This window comes from Furipterus horrens, unplaced genomic scaffold, assembly GCF_987537825.1.
Source record: "Furipterus horrens unplaced genomic scaffold, mFurHor1.1.pri manual_scaffold_7, whole genome shotgun sequence".
In the NCBI taxonomy this organism is placed as follows: domain Eukaryota; kingdom Metazoa; phylum Chordata; class Mammalia; order Chiroptera; family Furipteridae; genus Furipterus; species Furipterus horrens.
This window is the reverse complement of record NW_028327177.1, coordinates 43726070-43742534: the sequence shown is the minus strand read 5'-3', so window position 1 is coordinate 43742534 and position 16465 is coordinate 43726070. Positions and strand designations below refer to the sequence as shown.

General features: G+C 39.9%; 1 protein-coding gene across 2 annotated transcripts in view; it reads left to right on the top strand.

Moving 5' to 3' along the window:
- CHD7 (chromodomain helicase DNA binding protein 7) overlaps positions 1–16203 on the top strand; it is a 199361-nt gene extending 183158 nt beyond the window's left edge. Inside the window, exons 28-38 of one of the 2 annotated variants that reach the window (XM_090283655.1) lie at positions 90–147; positions 868–1096; positions 1297–1505; positions 1630–2298; positions 3406–3563; positions 5685–5912; positions 6145–6588; positions 9531–9752; positions 11012–11152; positions 11366–11470; positions 14229–16203. In XM_090283655.1, coding sequence (XP_090139781.1) covers positions 90–147; positions 868–1096; positions 1297–1505; positions 1630–2298; positions 3406–3563; positions 5685–5912; positions 6145–6588; positions 9531–9752; positions 11012–11152; positions 11366–11470; positions 14229–15146 — 3381 coding nt within the window. In that variant the 3' untranslated portion in view covers positions 15147–16203. Of the gene's footprint in view, positions 1–89; positions 148–867; positions 1097–1296; positions 1506–1629; positions 2299–3402; positions 3564–5684; positions 5913–6144; positions 6589–9530; positions 9753–11011; positions 11153–11365; positions 11471–14228 lie in introns of both variants that reach the window. The other variant, XM_090283654.1, reaches the window with a different exon arrangement.
- The last annotated feature ends 262 nt before the right edge of the window (positions 16204–16465 follow it).

Genomic DNA, 16465 nt, shown 5'->3' with positions numbered 1-16465 from the left:
AACTTTATAGATAATGGCCTTTATTTTTAAAGATAAAGCAAAATGAAACCTCAAATTAAAATAATTTAGTTTCTCACTTTGCTTTCAAGGAATTTGCCAGTTCTCCTCCTGAGGATAAGGAAGAGTCCACAGAAATGCGCACCGCAGGTACGGCTCCCTCGGAGCCCGCGAAGCAGGGCAAGTGTGTGCCGCGCAGGCAGTGCCCTGTATCGGGGACCTGTGGCTTTATGACGGTGGATCTCAAAATGTTATTTCATCTACACGGACTCCTTTCGTGAATAATTTTAATTCTTGTTTATTGTTAGTTTTTCATTACATTGAATTTCTTTGATAAAATAACTATTTTTTGGATTAAGATAATGTTATGTATTTATTTTCTTACCAGTTAGTGAAGACTTTTAAGCATCTTAAGAAATACATCTCCGAAAAAAAAAAACAAAAACCTGAAATATATCTCTTGGGATTTGGGCATTTGCCAAGTATCTGAAATATTGCCAGTTTATGGAGAATACTGATCTTTTGCCTAATGTAAAATCATTAGCTAACAATTATGTGATTTTTTTTTAATACTCAAGATTATTACATTACAGTAGAACACTTTTGCAATGTAGTTCATGACATAAAGTATGTTTCTTTATGTAAGATTTATAAATAAATTAATTTTATCCCCTAAGGATTTAAAAAAGAAAGGGTTTATAAGTTCCATACTAATAGTATTCTTTCTTTATATTTTCAAAATGAGGACACTCTGATGCTCTTTCCCACACTGTCATTTCAATGTTAATGAGTCATCTTGTTTTGATGGAAAATCCTATGTATTGCAAGATTGCAGCTACACATTTCAAAAATATCTTTCCACTTCCCCAGGCAAGCACAGTGAGAGTAATGCTGAGTTAGGCCAACTTTACTGGCCTAACACCTCAACCTTGACCACCCGTCTGCGCCGGCTCATTACTGCCTATCAGCGCAGCTATAAAAGGCAACAAATGAGGCAAGAGGCCCTAATGAAGACTGACCGGCGGAGACGGCGGCCTCGGGAGGAAGTGAGAGCACTAGAAGCGGAAAGGGAAGCTATAATATCTGAGAAGCGGCAAAAGTGAGTTTTTTTCAGGGTTTGACTCAACTCTTGATACATTCCTCTCTGCTTTGCTCTTTTAGGCCTGCAAGACAATGACCATCAAAGCAATCTGTCTTTCCACCCCCAAAATAAGTTTTGGGCAAAAGAGGAAAAGAAATACTAAACTTGTAGTCTTTTTACTCAAGTACAAGTCAAGCTAATATCTTCTTTTCTAATAGGTGGACGAGACGAGAAGAGGCTGATTTTTACCGTGTGGTATCCACTTTTGGGGTTATTTTTGACCCTGTGAAACAACAGTTTGATTGGAACCAATTTCGAGCCTTTGCCAGACTGGACAAGAAGTCTGATGAAAGTTTGGAGAAATACTTCAGTTGTTTTGTGGCCATGTGTAGGCGAGTGTGTCGAATGCCCACTAAGCCAGATGATGGTAGGTCCATTCAGTACCAAGAGCTCTATACTAAAAGGCCAGTAAAGTGAAAAATAAGGGCATGGGCAACTGAAAGCCTACTTGAGTTTTTCCCAAGTAAATACGATTATTTTCATGTTTTCAGAACCACCAGAGCTCTCCATGATTGAGCCAATCACAGAAGAGCGTGCCTCTAGAACTCTCTACCGCATCGAACTGCTCCGGAAAATACGGGAGCAGGTCCTTCATCACCCACAGCTGGGGGAGAGGCTGAAGCTCTGTCAGCCAAGCTTGGACTTGCCAGAGTGGTGGGAGTGTGGAAGGCATGATCGCGACTTACTGGTGGGTGCTGCTAAACACGGGGTCAGTCGGACGGACTATCACATCCTCAATGATCCTGAGCTGTCCTTCTTGGATGCACACAAAAATTTTGCTCAGAACAGAGGGGCTGGTAATATACCGACCTTGAATCCACTGGCAGTTGGATTTGGCCAGATTCCTGCCATCATCTCATCCACTCACGTTCAGGATGAAAAGGTGATGGGACAAACTGAAGGCAAAGTGGAGGAGTCTGAAAATGCAGCTGCCCAAGAGAAACCCGCAGCAAAAGAAGAGGAAGAAGAAACTGAGGCTGGGGAAAAGGACAGTAAGCAGGAGTGTGAGGCCGAAGCCAGCTCTGTGAAAAACGAGCTGAAAGGTATGGAGGTCAGTGCAGATACAGGGCCCAAGTCCATTTCAGAGAAAGGCTCTGAAGAGGATGAAGAAGAAAAGCTGGAGGATGATGATAAGTCAGAAGAATCTTCCCAACCTGAAGGTAATGCCTGGCCAGCCAGCCTCTCCTTTCGTATTGGCAGTGGCAACATGCTGAGTTTTTGTGTCACATGACAAAGGCTCTTTCTTGTTTCTTAGGGGTAATTAGTGTACATTTTCTTATGTGATAAGATAGTTTTAGATTATATTTAGGTGTATGTTCTGCTCTGATAAGGCACAGAAAGTGATATTTCCTCAGAAGAGTTTTACAGACACACAATTCTGGATTCAGGGTAGCAGTATCAAAAATTCCAAGTGATTTTAATTTGGACAATTAAATGTGAGCGAGAAGAGTCATTCACTGAGTAAATATTGGTAGTTTTAAACAAATAGTGCTTAATTGATACAGTTTTAATTCAGAAATAAAAGATAGGAGTAGAATCTGAAAATAACCAGTTTTCTTTGTAAGTCACAAAATCAGGCATATCTCACTGTCTCCTGGAGCTGAACTTTGAACTTAGCTGATATCTTAGCCCTTTTTCCTGTGTAAGGGACATGGGTTCTTGAGTCAGAGGCTTGGTTGTCCTTCAGCCTTCTCCGAAGTGTGCTTGCACAATGTCAGATGACTAGCGATGCAACCTCTGCTTCATCTATAAAATGGGACTAATTAACCATCTACATGAAAGGGCTATTACAAGCTTTAAATGACAAGATTTGTAAGATGGCCTGATACCATTCTAGCCAATAAAATGGAGCAGATTGGGCCCTGACTGGGTGGCTCAGTTGGTTTGACCATCATCACATGCACCAAAATGCTGTGGGGTCACTTCCTGATCAGGGCACATACCTAGGTTGCCGGTTTGATCCTCAGTTGTAATGTGTACTGGAGGCAACCAATCAATGTTTTTCTCTAGCACCAATGTTTCTCTCTCTCCCCCTCTCCCTCCCCCTACTCCCTTTCTCGCCACCTCTCCCACTCCTTTGTCTCTTCTCTCTCTCCCTCTCTTCCTCCCCCCCCCCCCTAAAATCAATAAACATATCAGGTGAGGATTAAAAAAAATTTTTTTAATGGAGCAAATTGGTATTCAATTTTTTCATCATGTCCTTTCTAAACTTATTTTTCAGTGATATTCTGGTTGTGAATAATGCACTTGAACTCATTTCTCAGCAGGAGCTATCTCTAGAGGGAAGAATTTTGATGAAGAAAGCAATGCTTCTATGAGCACCGCTAGGGATGAAACCCGAGATGGATTCTACATGGAGGATGGAGATCCTTCAGTAGCTCAGCTCCTTCATGAAAGAACATTCGCCTTCTCATTTTGGCCTAAGGTTGGTTTTTTGTTGTTGTTGTTGTTGTTGTTTTGTTTTGTTGTCCAAAAAAAGAATGGGGTGGAAGAAATTGTTCTGGCTTGTTTTTTCAAATAATTTTAAGGTAAACTTTGACATAATGTGTAAAGACTGTAGATTTTTTTATTCATATTTTAAAGAATGATCTAGAGAAGCCAAAAAATAAAAAATTCTGTAGAATATTTTTGTAATAGGATAAGAAAGTGACAGGAGGGAAGGATAATAAGCAATAGGGCCATTTATATGGGCCTTTTGCTCCTTGAGATGTTTTAGGTTGGTAATCATATTCAGTATATAAGATTATTGTTTCAGCAGACTCACCCTTTGGATAGATAAAAAAAAGTGTGACTTTTTAAAAAATATATGTGACATGAAATTAATGATCTTAACCAATTTTAAGTGTATAGGTTAGTGGTCTTAAGAATATTTATATCGTTGTGAAGCAAATCTCCAGAACTTTCCAGTCTTGTATGACTGAAACTGTAGACCCATTAAACAGCTCCCTCGCCTTGCCCCTGGCAACCAATATTCCACTTTTTGCTTCTGTGAATTTGACTACTTTAGGTACCTCATATAAGTGGTACCATACAGTAGTATTTTGTCCTTTCATGACTGTCTTATTTCACTTAGCATAATGTCGTCAAGTTTTATCCATGTGACAGGATTTCTGTCCTGCTTAGGGCTGAATATTCCCTTGTATGTATATATACTGTACTTCCTTTATTTGTTCACCTGTCATTGGGGCATTTGGGTTCCTTAATACATCTTGGCTCATTATAGTTTTACTGTGAACGTGTGCATTAATATCTCTTTGAGACCCTGCTTTCAGTCCCTTTGGATATGTACCCAGAAGCGGGGTTGCTGGCTAATATGGTATTTCTAGATTTAATGTTTGGAGGCACTGCCATACTATTTTCTTATAGTGATTACATCGTTTACAGTCCCACCAACAATGCACAAGAACAAATGTGTGAACTTTTAAAACTGTGTGTTTTAATTTTTTTTTTTTTTGTCTGAAATAGAGCTTTCAGATTTAAGGTAAGTTTCGTATATTTAGAAACTTAGTCTTCACTTGGGAGGAGGAGGGCTGTTAACCCATTTGGTCCAATATTTTATGCGGTAATTCCAAATGCAGTTATCTATAACTGCAAAGTGGAAACGACTTTTTTGGCTAACTAGCATAATTTTATAATAAATCCCTATATAATTTGGGTCTGTTTTTCAGGGTGGGGAAGTAATTATCCTGATTACCATAGCAGAGCTGTCTGGTTTAAAACAGACAACACAAAAACAGCTTCAGTCGACTCATCCGTGGGCTGGCCTTCCATGCTCTTAGTTGCGTAATAAATCATATGAAATTTTTAACTGAAAAGTATGCTATCAAAGACATCTCTTTCTCTATATGCCCTCTACTTCCCCACATTATGCTAATCTCCCTTATCACGTATAGAAGGGAGTTCCCCAGATCCGTCAGGGCTATAGTAGCAGGCAGGCACTTTTAATCTATGGAAACTGGGTCTAAGACCTGTAATTAGAAAATTTTAATGTACACGCTTCAATGAAACTTGAAGTGATAATAGGTGGGGAATGCAAATTGACATTCATTAGGTGTTCTGAGGCTGGCGCCCATTTTGTAATGCTAAACTTTATTAATAGTGACGCTAATGATGTCCCACTTCCTGGGATAGACTGTGATCCTGCCTATGGATCTGAAGCACCAGAGCATCCAGAAGCTAAATGCAGGTTCCATCGTTATCTATGGACATTCACCACCAATTCTTTAGCTTGAATAAAAGTTACTTTTAAAATATGGGGGCATTTTAGAGATGGTGGTCCTGTGGTGTTTCCTAATTTATGTGATTCTGTGTTCATAATTGCAGAGTATTAGGTTTTCTGTACTGGAGCCACCTGAGGACCTTCCACCATGGCAAGGCAGTTTCGATGGAATCTGTTTATTTGCTTTTTTTTTTTTTTCTTGTACATTTTGCCCACCAAGGGTCTTTTAAACCTTTTACACTCTTTAGCGTCTTGATAGAAATATTTATCTACTAATTTTCACTAAGTCTTTGTTGCAATTTCATGTGACTTTTCTTCTTTCTCCAGGATCGAGTAATGATAAACCGGCTAGACAATATCTGTGAAGCAGTGTTGAAAGGCAAATGGCCAGTAAACAGGCGCCAGATGTTTGATTTCCAGGGCCTCCTCCCTGGGTACACACCACCCACCGTGGACAGTCCCCTGCAGAAGAGGAGCTTCGCGGAGCTCTCCATGGTTGGCCAGGCCAGCGTCAGTGGGAGCGAGGACCTCACGACTTCGCCACAGCTGTCAAAGGTAGGTCAAGGTGGTTTGAGTTCGCATTTTAGAGTTCAGCTCTCTAAATCCTCTCCCAGTTTGGAAGCTCGTATTTTACTGGTCCTACTTTGAAATATGGCTGCTGTTTCCTCAGCTCTGTTGAATAGTCATGAATGTTTAATTTCTTACGCTTCTTGTTCTTTAGTTCTGAAAGCAAGCCTGTATCGCAGATCCAGTTTGGGCTCATTGTTATATTGGAATTTTTCAACAGGAAGATGCCCTGAACCTCTCTGTCCCTCGCCAGCGGAGGAGAAGAAGGAGAAAAATTGAAATTGAGGCTGAAAGAGCTGCCAAGCGGAGAAACCTCATGGAGATGGTTGCCCAGCTTCGGGAGTCTCAGGTGGTCTCTGAAAATGGACAAGAGAAAGTTGTAGATTTATCAAAGGCCTCAAGAGAGGCAACAAGCTCTACCTCAAATTTTTCATCTCTTACTTCAAAGTTTATCTTGCCTAATGTCTCGACCCCAGTGTCTGATGCCTTTAAGACTCAGATGGAGCTGCTCCAGGCAGGGCTGTCACGCACGCCCACGAGGCATCTGCTCAATGGCTCCCTGGTGGATGGAGAGCCTCCCATGAAGAGGAGGCGGGGGCGGAGGAAAAACGTGGAGGGCCTCGATCTGCTTTTCATGAGCCACAAACGGACATCATTGAGTGCGGTAAGTTCAGGCGCTCACTTCCATCGTCTCTGCCCATGTTGACAGCCAGGGTCCCTGCACTGCTGATGGTCTGGTCTCAGTGACATGGCATTAAAGCTGTTTTTTTCCACCAAAGAAATAGAATCAGAGTGAACAGAATCATGGTTCTGAGCTGGAAAATTATGTTGAGCATTGATACAGGTCATTCAGCCTGAACCAAATGTAGCTGGAGGATTTATTCTTCCCAAGATTCTGATATATTGATTGCTTTCGGAAGACTAGCCTGAAACAGAAACATGTTCTTCAGAGCCTGTAATTGTTATTTCTAAATTCTTGAGGTGAAAAAAACTCATGCTTTTAAAAATACTGATGTATTTTGGGCCTGGTGTTTATTAGATTAGTATGAATGTTTAGTTTGAGACTTAAGATATGTATTCATATACCAAGTTAGGAATTGCAAATCCTCCTACTTCCATAACTAGATATTTTAAAAATATCAGCTAAATAAAAATCTATGTTTAGATTTGAATAAAATGTATGTATGTGCCAATGGATTTTGACTTTTTTTTTTTTTTTCCAATCCAAAGAAAACAAGTACATTATAATCAAAACTGTCTTCCCTAATCAAAACTGTCTTCCCTAATCTTTGTTGGCCATGCCCCCTAAAAATGAGCTGCCCAACTAATGATGAGGATTTTACCCCAGAGAGCCTGATTACATGTGGCTCCTTTTTAAAGACTGATTAGTACTAGATATCTTTTGGCTATTGATTTGAAACCCGAATCGCCAACATAGTGCCACTGAAGCCTCCCGTCTGTGCATCAGGGTCTGGCAGTCCAGAGACGAGAGGACGATTCTCCTGGGCAACAGGACAGTTTGGGGAACACTGCAGTTTGAAACTGAGGAAAGCAATTCTTTTAATACTTCTTTTCTCGTTTTCTTCCATCCCTATTAATATTTTTCCTATTTTCTATTTCTTGAACCTAGAGAAAGCTGAATAACTTAGAAGGGTAGGAAAAGGTGTGGTTGAATTTAAAAGTCAAGAAATTACAAAATAGCGTTCACTGAAATTTGCACCCAGGTGGGGTCTGAGTGAAAAACAGAAGCATCCAGGTGGTTAAAGTTAATTTTCAAAATTTATTATCAATGCTCCAGTTGCAATAGTGGTCATTTTTGTTGAGCATATGGTTACTTGTGGAATCTTGTGAAAATAAGTCTTGCAATGGATCAGCTGTGGCTGGTTTTTCCCTAAGTTAAAATGCCATTTCTAGGTATGTGCTCCCCAAAGTCATATCTCTAGTGATTATCCTTCCTGCTTAAAACCACCTTGTTAACACTTTGACAAATTTTGTTCATTGAAAATTCTTTCTTTGCCAACATCACAAATTGGGGGGTTTTTGCAGATCACACCTCTTTCATTTACTTTTGTGCTTAATATTTGAATCATGGCACATACAGGAATTAATAGTCATTGCAACTGGTGCTATTTCCCTGTTGTAATTATATACCTATAAACTTAAGGCTGATGTTATTCATTTCATATATCTTAAGTTATACCTAAGAATTTATTGATATTTTTATTTTTCTAAAGTCATATTTAGCTCAAAATTCCTGATAGATGTTAAAGATATATATTTTTTCCTGTTGTGTTGGTATTGTGGAAGGTTATGCATTATGTCAGCACTCACACTGGGGACCACTTTGTGCTGCCATGAAAAGTCAGGGTGCAGCCACCATACATTCAGCAACATTGTGAGAGCTGGCCCCACCCCTGTGCCACACACTGGGGTGTGAGAATAAAGACCTGGCATGTGCTTGCACTAGACAGCTCAGTATTTGAGATAAATAATAATGTATCATAGTTGTAAGCTATGGTTGGAGTACTTTGTGAGCCCAAAGGAAGAATGGAAATGGAGGGAGGAGGCTAGGAGAAGAAGCAGATGAGGAAGAATGCCTAGGGGTGGTCATGCTTTGGTTAAGTTGAGAAGATTGATAGGAGTTGGCCATTTGTGTAGGAGTAGAGGGTAGGGAGAGCATGTGCATAGGGCCTGAGGCCAGAGAGAGCCTATGGTGTTTGGTGACCTGAAAGTTGTTGGCTGGGGAATTTGGTGAGGAGGCAAGGCTCAGCAGAGTTGAGCTTGGAGACAAGGTGGGATGTAAGTCACGGAGGGCGTTGACTGCCATGCAAGAACATGGATTTTATACTGAAGGTGGTGGGGGTTCAATTATCAAAATAGTTTAAATAGGAGAGTGTGACAAGGTTTTGAACTAGAAAGGTTTTGAACCAGTATAGAACTGTGTAAGCTGTATTAAAGAAGGGTGGAATGGAACTGGATCAGGAAGACTATTCAGTAATATTGCAGTAATATGCGTGGGAAGGCGGAACAGTAAGAGTGGAGAAATGGGCTGACATAAAAGGTGTCAGGAGGTTGAAAAACCAGTTCGAGAACCAGTAGCTGGATGATGGTAGAGTCTAGACTTCAGTTGATCTTTTCAGTGTTGCCGCACATACCTAACACAAAATACTGTGCCATCAACAAAATCATACCCTTCACAGAGTGCCAAAAAGCTATGTATAAACTGGCTTTTGGAACATTTCTTTAAAATTTTTAATGGCATTTATCTGTGATCTCCAAGAGAGGTTGAGAGGCTGCCTTTTGCACATAACGGGGCTCAGACTGTGCTGCCCGCATTGTATTCCTGGTGGCTTGCTTAGGATCTCAGACATGGAGTGTGATGGACTGTGAATTTTCTACCTAATTACTAATTCTGTGACATGAAGAATGATGTTAAAGTTTCATCTTCAAATATAATAGCTCTTCCAAAACTGACATTGTTTTAAATAACTTCTTTCCCTTTTTGAGCAAAGATCCACTGTGCTAGGATAGCATTTTCTTGGGATAGTACATTGCCAGAATCTCTTGTTTCATGTGAGAATTCAGACCATTGTCAACTTTCTGCAGGAGGATGCTGAGGTGACCAAAGCTTTTGAGGAAGATATAGAGACCCCACCAACAAGAAACATTCCTTCTCCTGGACAGCTGGACCCTGACACACGAATCCCTGTTGTAAATCTCGAAGATGGGACGAGGCTGGTGGGGGATGATGCTCCTAAAAATAAGGACTTAGTTGAATGGCTGAAGCTGCACCCCACTTACACTGTTGATATGCCAAGTTACGTACCAGTAAGTATTACGGAGCTTGGAGTGGGAGGACTCTTGCTGGGACAGTCCATTTTATTCTCCCAGACAACACAGAAATCCCTGGTCCTTCTCTCGTTAGCTTAAATGTCTTCTCATCTCAGATGTTTTTCCAGTTTTTGTCATTGTGTAATTCTGCATTTGAGAAACTAGCTTCAGGTTTATCCCACATGAAGGGCAGGCAACCTTGTAGTTATTTGAAGGCATCTTTTGTATGTTTTCTTACTTTCTCCGTCTCTCACCAAACAGATGTGATTTCTTCATTTTTTCTCTGCCTGGTGTGGTTTCCAGGTGCTCTCATTACTGGGATAACTCACGAAAGCACTTTAATTGCTCTCTATCCCAGGTCTCACACACTCAGAATACTATGAAGATTTTACTTGCAGAAATTCGATCAGCTAACATAGCCCCTGACTTTATTAGCTTCTTTCATTATTATTTTTAAAGATTTTATTTATTTATTTTTAGGGAGAAGGGAAGGGAGGGAGAAAGAGAGGGAGAGAAACGGGGGACCTGGCCTGCAACCTAGGCATGTGGCCTGACTGGGAATCGAACTGGCGACCATTTGGTTTGCAGGCTGGCACTCAATCCACTGAGCCACACCAGTCAGGATATTAGCTTCTTTTTAAAGTAGCTAATACTTATACCTTATATTAAACTTTAGACAGTATCTCCAGATGATTTGTCATGTAAACTGTTTACTAGCTAGCTATGCAAATCTTTTACTTCTATACTTAATGTGATTGATTTTTAAAAACTTAAGTGTTGGATTTTGCATTTATTTTGCTGAGTTCAGCCTGAGTTGAGTTCCTACCACTCAGAATGGCCCTTCTGCAAAGGTCCTTTTATCCTTGGTTTGTTCTTCTCATGTACGGTCTTGTATCATAGATGTGATATTATATCTGCATTCATTCATGTCACTGCATAGAAATTAGCAAAGCTACTAGAGAAATTTTTCTTTAAAGATATCATGACTTGATTAAACATTTGAAGAAAAGACTTTCAGTGGGATTATTGATAGACAGAAGGAAAAGCAGGTGTTCAGCTTACATGTTTGTTTAGTTCCTTACAGTATAAGCAGGGAAAAAGTAAGACTTTATCCTTTCAAAAAAAAACCATGGTTTCTAGTAATTAAAATAATTATTGAACCTTCTGTAATAATTAAAGGACTTGTTTGTTGTCTACATGGGGAAAAAATAAATATTACATACAATTTTACTAAATACATTTTTTTTTTTTTGCAGAAGAATGCAGATGTGCTGTTTTCCTCATTTCAGAAACCGAAACAGAAACGACATAGATGTCGAAACCCTAACAAATTGGATATAAACACTTTGACAGGAGAGGAGAGGGTGCCTGTTGTCAATAAACGAAATGGGAAGAAGGTGAACATTGGGAAGGGGAATTGATGTCTCTCTGATTTCCTATACTGGAAAGAAGTGTTTTATCCTGATATCTTTTATTTCTAAAAATAATAGCATTTTGTTTTGAGAATACATGTATATGATATATGTAGTATATGTGTATATGTAGTAATGGTAGAGGGAGGGGGAAGAACTTACATGTTTTTAAAGCATGTTTCCCATGCCTCTCCCCAGATGGGTGGAGCTATGGCGCCTCCAATGAAGGATCTGCCCAGGTGGCTGGAAGAAAATCCTGAGTTTGCAGTTGCTCCAGACTGGACTGATATCGTTAAGCAGTCTGTAAGTATGAGCTCTGCGTAACTGTCATGGAAGGTATCTAAACAAGACTGTTTTCCTGAATTTTTCTTTATTTTCTGTTGGCCATTAACAGAAAGACATTAAAAAGTAGCTTAAAGAAATTGATATAATACATCATTTTCATACATTGTAAGTACATCATGTCTTATGTCAATACATCATTAATCCAAAGTGTGTTAATTAGACAGCTCTGATTTAAAAGGATTATATAGAAATGAACATTCACAGTTTTGCAGGTGAACTTCCTACAGGGAGGAATGCCCCAGGTAAATCTAGTTGACAGTCCCTCTGTGGAATACTATTTATGGTGGTTTACAGTATTAAGATTAACTGATTTCTGATATTAAAATAAACCAGCTATTTTCAACCTTTTTAATTTTGTGGTACACATACACTACTAAAATTCTGCAGCACATCAAAAAATATAATTTTTGCTGATCTGACTAAAAAAGGTATAATTTTGACTGATTTACCAATAATAATAACCTATCCTTTTTGCTCCAAAGTGACTTTTTAAAAAATCAGGTTCCTGTACTTGTATACAAGAATTTCTGGTACCAAGAATTAACCAATTAGAGCAACCTTATTATGCAATGTGACCAGTAAGATGCAACTCTATTTACAACCTATATATTGGGTTGGCCAAGAAGTCCATGTTTTTTTCTGTAAAATAAAACGCACATTTAAAAATTTTTCACCAGTAACTATTGATTTGGATATTTTGAGTATATTAGCTATCCTTCTGCATGGTATAATGTAGATTGTTCTCAATTAATGTCTCAATTTGATCACTATGAACTTCAACTGGTCTACCCAACCATGGAGCGTCATCCAACAAGAAATCTCCAGCACAGAACTATGCCTACCACTTTTGACACATTTGATCAGTCATAGCACCTTCTCCATACACTGCACCAATATTTGTGTGTGTGTGTGTGTGTGTGTGTGTTGCGTTTTTACATTTCATGAAATAATAAAGCATTAGAACCAAAACTAAATGAACTTTTTGGCCAACCTAATATTTATGGTTTAAGACAGGACATTTGCCCCAGACAGTTATTGTTGTGCTGGCTATTGTATTTTTCTAATTTGACAATCTAAGGGAAAAGAGGTCAGTGCCCCTGACTAAATAGTCAGGTATTAGTGTTTTAAAAATTCTTGGAGCACACCAGTTGAAAATCGCTTAACTAAACAAAAAATGCAACAACTTTACCCTGGCCGGGTGGCTTAGTTAATTGGAGCATCACCCTAGACACCAAAGGGTTGTGGGCTCAATCTCTGGTAGGGGTGTGTATAGGAAGCAACCAGTTGATGTTATGCTCTCAAATTGATCTTTCTCTCTCTTTCTGTTTCTCCCTCCCTCCGTCCCTCTTACTCCCTCCCTTCCTTCCACTTTCTCTAAAATCAATAAATATATCCTCGGCAAGGATTTAAAAAAAAATATATATATATATATATTTTTTAATTTTATTATTTGTTATTCAATTACAGTTGTCCCATTTTTCCCCCATTGCTCCCCGCTCCCAGCCCATCCATTCTCCCACAATCATATCCCTCCCCGTTGTCCATGTCCATGAGTCATTCATATACGTTCCTTGACCTGACCCTTCCCTTACTAATCCCCCTTCTCTCCCTCCCCCCTCCCCCCTACTGACTACTATTCTAGTCTTTGCCTATTTAGTTCCTTTGTTTTTGTTGCTCTTTAGTTTCCTGTATTGGGTGATATCATGTGGTATTTTGCTTTCTTTGCCTGGCTTATTTCACTAAGCATAATTCTCTCTAGTTCCATCCATGTTGTCGCAAATGGCAGGGGTTCCTTCTTTCTTTCTGCTACATAGTATTCCATTGTGTAAATGTACCACAGTTTTTTGATCCAGTCATCCACAGACGGGCACCTAGGCTGTTTCCAGCACTTAACTATTGTAAACAGTGCCGCTATGAACATAGGGGTGCATAAGTTCTCTTGAATTAAGGTTTCAGGATTCTTCGGGTATAATCCTAGCAGTGGAATCACTGGTTCAAATGGCAGTTCCATTTTTAGTTTTTTGATATAGCAGTTTGCCCAAATTTTCTTTGCTGTTAGTTTCTTTTTAAAATTAATTGTTTAATGAGGTCTGGATTCTTTTTTTTTTTTTTTGAAGCACACAGTGAAACAGCTTTTTTTTTCTTTCTTTTTTTTTTTTTTTTGGTGTATAGTAATATCAGTTTTAACATGTGTGTTATGTGAACTGCCACCATAATCAGAATATTGGCAGTTCTATCCCCCCCAGAATTCCCTTGTGTCATTCTCTTCCTCACTACCTCAAGCCTCTGGCAACTGCTGATCTATTCTCCATCCCTAGAGTTCTGTTTTTTTTTAAGATGTCATAAACAGAAGCATAAAGTGCATAACCTTTTGTTTCACTTACATTGAGATTCGTCCAAGTGGTTGCCTGTGTCAGAAGTTTGCTTCTTTTCATTGCTGAGCAGTCCTCTGGTTCTGGATGCAGATAAGATGACATTTACCTGATAGAGTGTAGCCTTTAACAGTTTTTATGCAGCTCATCATAACTCAGTGAGCTAATGCTAAAATACAGATTTTGGTTTTCATAAGTTTTAGCATTGAGCTTTTGGGATGGAAATAATTGTGTATGAATTTCCATTCAGAATGTCAATTTTCAGATCATCACAAAGGCCATACTGAAAGGAAGTTTTCTTCAGCAGGTTTTATAGCCACTGTTTGCTTCTCCACTTCCTTCAGGGTTTTGTTCCTGAGTCGATGTTCGACCGTCTTCTCACTGGACCTGTGGTGAGAGGAGAAGGAGCGAGCAGAAGAGGAAGAAGGCCCAAGAGTGAAATTGCCAGAGCCGCCGCTGCTGCTGCCGCTGTGGCCTCCACATCAGGCATCAACCCTTTGTTGGTGAACAGCCTGTTTGCTGGAATGGACCTGACGAGCCTTCAGAATCTCCAGAATCTGCAGTCTCTCCAGCTGGCAGGTCTCATGGGCTTCCCTCCAGGTCTGGCAACCGCGGCCACTGCCGGAGGTGACGCTAAGAACCCTGCCACTGTGCTGCCCCTGATGCTGCCGGGCATGGCAGGCTTGCCCAGCATGTTTGGATTGGGCGGGCTGCTGAATAACCCTCTGTCCGCTGCTACTGGAAACACCACTACTGCTTCGAGTCAAGGAGAACCGGAAGACGGCACTTCAAAGGTAGAAGAGAAAGGCAATGAGAACGAAGAAGAGAACAAAGACTCTGAGAAAAGCACAGATGCTGTTTCGGCTACTGACTCTGCAAATGGAGCTGTTGGTGCTGCTACTGCCCCGGCCGGATTGCCCTCCAACCCGCTTGCCTTCAACCCTTTCCTCCTGTCCACCATGGCTCCAGGCCTCTTCTACCCATCCATGTTTCTACCTCCGGGGCTGGGAGGATTGACGCTGCCTGGGTTCCCCGCATTAGCAGGGCTTCAGAATGCCATGGGCTCCAGTGCAGAAAAGGCCCCTGACAAGGCTGAGGGGGGTGCCTTTCAGGAAGAGGAGAACCCCGAAGGCAGCGATGCCGAGGAGAACCTGGACAAGACTGCGGAGTCCTCCATCCTAGAAGATGAAATAGCACAGGGTGAAGAGCTAGACTCACTTGATGGGGGGGATGAAATAGAAAACAATGAAAATGACGAATAACCAGTACCAGTTCCCGTTAAAGTGTTTAAAACTTTTGACAAGTGGTAGTCCTACTGTTTACACTCACAGTTAATGTTCATACCTAGTTTTATAAGCTGTTCTGTAACATAGTGTAGCAAAAAAAAAAAAAAAAAAAAAGTCCAAGTCATGTTATACAGGTGTGTCAAAAGGTATCTTGGTCATTAAGTATTGTGCAGTGCATTATTTATTATCCCTAGGAGAGATGAAATTTGAGAGGTGATCATGTCTTTTTAAGGAAACTTACATAATGCTCTGCTTTTTTTTTTCTCTTTCTTCTGGTACCATTGGTATTATAATAAAGAGCAATTTGTAACTGAGTGGCACTAATGGAAGGAAGTGCTGCTCAAAGGAAGTATGAAGTTATATATTTAATTTTTTAATTTTAATTTCTTTGCTGTGAAGGTCAAGACGAAATTTACCATACATATCATCGTTGCTCATTTCTTTCCCTTTTGGACTGTATGGGGGTTCCCACACTTGCGCATATACACACATCCATACACCCTGACAATCTTCACGTTAGTGTGAATGTCTCTGTCCCGAGGCGCAGCAATAATAAGGCAGCTGTTGAATGTGAAGGGTCCCTTTGGAAATTAACCTACTGGGAGGGTTCTTGCCAGACAGAACTTCAGTTCCATTGTCTCGTGGTCTTGTAATGCACTGGTATAAACAAAATAAATAGATGAATAAATAAAGAATGAGAGAATAGAGAATCAGGTACCTTTTTTAAATTAAAGGACTTTGTTACTTTAGCCACAAAGCTAAAACAGCATTACCTCAGCTCTAAACTAGCCTTGAAGTTTACAGACATGACTTTGTAAATGTATTGTTTTTCTTTGTTGTGATGTCCTTTTATTTTTTTTCTCTGAAAACTGCTATCATGTAAGATAAAATGTAAATTGCTGCCAACTGTAGTAATGATGCTTTTAATAAAAGTGACCCATGATATGCAGAAATGTAATTATAGAATGTAGTATGTAGGGGAACTGGTGTTCACTCTATTTTTTGTATTCGCAATAGATGCAAATACAGCATTCTGGCCTTTGTACAGTTTCTTGATATATCCTCTTCTACTAGATTAGCTGTTAGTAATATGCTAAACTGATTGTCTTCAGGCTAGACAGGAAGAAAAACCTTAAATTACTTTCATATAATTCCACTCCAGATATCTCAGCAGAACCACACACAAAAACCTCCTATTACTCCCTCAAAAGGGCATCTGAGACTGAGAATACTTAGAAATGTGTGCAGTGTCTGATAATGTGGTACACTACAGAACAAAAGGGCAAGAGAAAAAT